The sequence below is a fragment of the Cyprinodon variegatus genome, unplaced genomic scaffold, assembly GCF_000732505.1.
Source record: "Cyprinodon variegatus isolate N-32 unplaced genomic scaffold, C_variegatus-1.0 Scaffold193, whole genome shotgun sequence".
Lineage (NCBI taxonomy): Eukaryota > Metazoa > Chordata > Actinopteri > Cyprinodontiformes > Cyprinodontidae > Cyprinodon > Cyprinodon variegatus.
Genome location: NW_015150646.1, coordinates 879,359 through 882,611, shown reverse-complemented (window position 1 = coordinate 882,611; position 3,253 = coordinate 879,359). Strand labels below are relative to the sequence as shown.

The 3,253-nt window shown below is 38.6% G+C and overlaps 1 protein-coding gene across 1 annotated transcript in view; it reads right to left on the bottom strand.

Moving 5' to 3' along the window:
- Nucleotides 1-1,185: 1,185 nt before the first annotated feature.
- LOC107087779 (vigilin-like) overlaps nt 1,186-3,253 on the bottom strand; it is a 31,007-nt gene continuing 28,939 nt past the window's right edge. The window contains exon 28 of the mRNA XM_015379525.1: nt 1,186-2,912. Coding sequence (XP_015235011.1) covers nt 2,820-2,912 — 93 coding nt within the window. The 3' untranslated portion in view covers nt 1,186-2,819. The remainder of the gene's footprint in view (nt 2,913-3,253) is intronic.

The window sequence follows — 3,253 nt, the reverse complement described above, 5'->3', positions numbered from 1 at the left end:
ATGTTTTAATTGAAACAATCAAATCAGGTTAAAACTTCCTAATTTTATGAATAAAAGCTTCTTTATTTTACATATAAATCAAATCTCTTTAGTTTAAATTAACTGGTAAAAGCAGATGAGCACAAACTAGACCATTTAAAAGAATTTGAGCAAAAGAATCTTAGCCTATTTTTGCTGGTGGATGCTCAGTCATCCATCCATGGAACTTTTTCAATAAAAATGTCTGAATTAGCATTGAGTTCCAAGCTTTATAAAGTAGCCCAACAAAAGCCTTGTTATGGCTTAGAAAACATGCATATTGAACCGAGAGAACAGGTCCGCCCCTTAGGAATGAGGAGTAATTAAGGTTGTTGTTGGCGTGCAGGTTTAACCGAAGCTGGCCCACTTCTTAAGGACCAAAAATGTTCTCATTTTGGACAAAGAAGACAGGTGGTTTGAAAGGGGTGTGAAGGAAGCCATTTATGTTAAGAGAGAAAAAACAACCTTAAACAGAGGGGGTGGACTAAGCTCTCATAAACCTAGAGTTCTGCGATAGCGTTGATTTCTTCCTGCTATCATAATCCTCATGGCCAGGCAGGAGATCAAAACATCGCTTCAGTGAGCCCGACCAACAATGCCCCTAACTACTCCCCATTACAAAATGGTGGACCTGCTCTTTCGGTTCAATTTGCATGTTTTCTAAGCCAAAACAAGGCTTTGTTTTTGGTCTACTCTATAAAGCTTGGAACTCAACACTAATCCAGACATTTTGAACTGAAAAAGCTTCCTGGATACGAAGTAAAACGTGTTTTTTTTTTCTAACTTGTTTGGAATTACCCAATTTTACTTTTTTTATTTTTAAAATACGGTAAATGAGTAGAATCTAATTTTTTAATTAAATTTGTTTTTCCATATTTAAGGTTATAAAAAAAAAACTCAATCACTTCCAGAGACAAACAAAAAAGGCCTGCTTATACATTATATGAGAAGATTGTCCATGACCATCACAGCTGTGACAGTAGTGGGCGCTGTTTTTCCAACCACTTTAGCTTCCGCACAAAACAAACATGAGTGAGAACTTTTTCTGCTAAAAACATCTTGATGAGCTTTCATACATTTATTTTTTAACTACTACATATATAAAGGTCTAGTTTCTACCATATGAGTAGTGATGTCACAGGTAGAGATGATTTTTATGTTTTTTTAATCATTTCAAGTGTTTATATTTGACCTTTTATTCATTTTTCAGATAAGAAGATAACTAAATATTAACTCCGTATGTCTATATAAAGATTTCTGTTTCTTACTGGTGGTTTCTGATGGGAAAACCAAATTACCAAAACATACATGGACCTCACAGCCTTAAGCTGCTGTCACACCTTGACGATTTAGACAGCGTGTGCCTGATGTATGAAGAATCTGCTGATATAGGTGGTTATGGGTACCTTTTTATATAAATTATGAGCACGCTGAAAGACGCTAGCACAGGTACGCTGAGGAACAACAAAACTGGTTGTCTTGACGGATGCCAGCGTATGCTCATACGTGGTCCATAAGTTACAGGTAAGTTATCTGATCGTTGACACAAGTTAAGTGTAAGTTGCTCATAATGTGTGGAGTCTAGCTTATTAAAAACCTATGAGTAATTGTGCATAACTTATGCATAACTTATGCATAACTTATCTCCAACGCATGTCAACATATCTGACATGTTCCAGACGACCACTGAACGTGTTTCTGACTTACAGCTACTCTATAATGGCGTATTAGCAGTGTTGTGGTATAAAAGGGGTTCACAGGGGGAAACCATCTGTACTTCTCCAGACTTTATCCCCATCATAAGGTGAGCCTGAAGGTGATGAATCCTCCCTGCGGTCACGCTCATGACCAAAAAACTTCCTAGCAGGCATGCAGCTGAATCTCCTGCAAATTCAAACCTTTATTTCTTTTTTCTTTTTATGTATTTATTGTTTTGGCGAGCTTTAAACTACAGCTAGATTAATCCCGCAATCAAAAGACATTTTATGCAGGCCGGGCGCATCTGGCGAATCGCTGCCCCCCTTAGGACGCTGGCTTGTGACATTTCATGGGCATTACGCTGCTGTGCGTTATGCATAAGTTAGGCTGTCGTTGGACATAAGATCTGGACTTGTTATGAATACTCTATGTATACGCCCAAAATGTAAAAAAATACTTAGAAAGTTCAGCATATGCTAGCATTTAAGAAGAGTCTGGGACGTCAGGCATACGCTGGCTAAATCGTTAAGGTATGACAGGGGCTTCACTGGCTGCAGCACATTATTCAGCAAGTTACAAACTATAGAAAAAAGAAAAATGAAAACATTTTTAGGTTAAAAACTTTTTCCACGCTAAAAAACAGACTTCCTTTTACTCTAGATTTAAGGTTAAAAATCCAACATTTAACCTTTTTAACAGGATGAAGTGCTCAAATTCCTGAAAAAGGTCCTGCTTAGGAAGTGTGAGGTAACCTCTTCTCTCTGAGGATCTGAAACAGGATTTCAGCGGGTGGGGGGGTATTTGGCGGTCTTAGAGGGAGCAGAGTATTACTGTCTGTGAAATGTTTAAGGTAAGCTAAATTATGACGACAGTATTTATCCCCCCTCCTTGTTTTCAAGGACGGAGCAGTGGAATGAACTACAGTAAGGGAGACAAATAGGACTCACTCTCCCAGAATTCACTCTGGCTGGTTGAGAGAGGGGGAGACACTAGAGAGATGAGGAGTAAAAAGGGGAAAAGGCGAGCAGCAAGTGGACTTAAAATGTATTCCGCCTCTCCTACTCTACTGTACAAAGGTTGTCTTGTCGTCTTTTTTTTTTTCTTCAGAATTTCTTGGGTCCCCAAGCGGACGTTTGCTTCGGGGCCACACCGGAGCCGAACGTGGGGAAATCCTCAGCGCTGCTCATATCAGGAGCCTAAAAACAAAAAAACAAACAAACACACAAAAGTGTTATCTGTACAGGTTTATATACCAGGGATAGACAGGCTGGAGGAATCATCGGGAGAGAGAGATAATTTCTCTCTGCTCCTCTAAGTTGAGCTCTCTGCCTGCTCTTTGTCTGAGACGCTCTCTGTCATTTTCCCCTTTTGTTTTTGGGATGGACATGGTGACAGTTTTTTTTTTTTTTTTTTAGATGCGAAAATCCATACAGTGGGTTTATGTAATCAGGGATTAAAGCAAAAAAAAAAAAATCCTGAGCCTGAACTTTTTCCTACTCAAGAAACTCATGTGTATATATATATATATATATATATA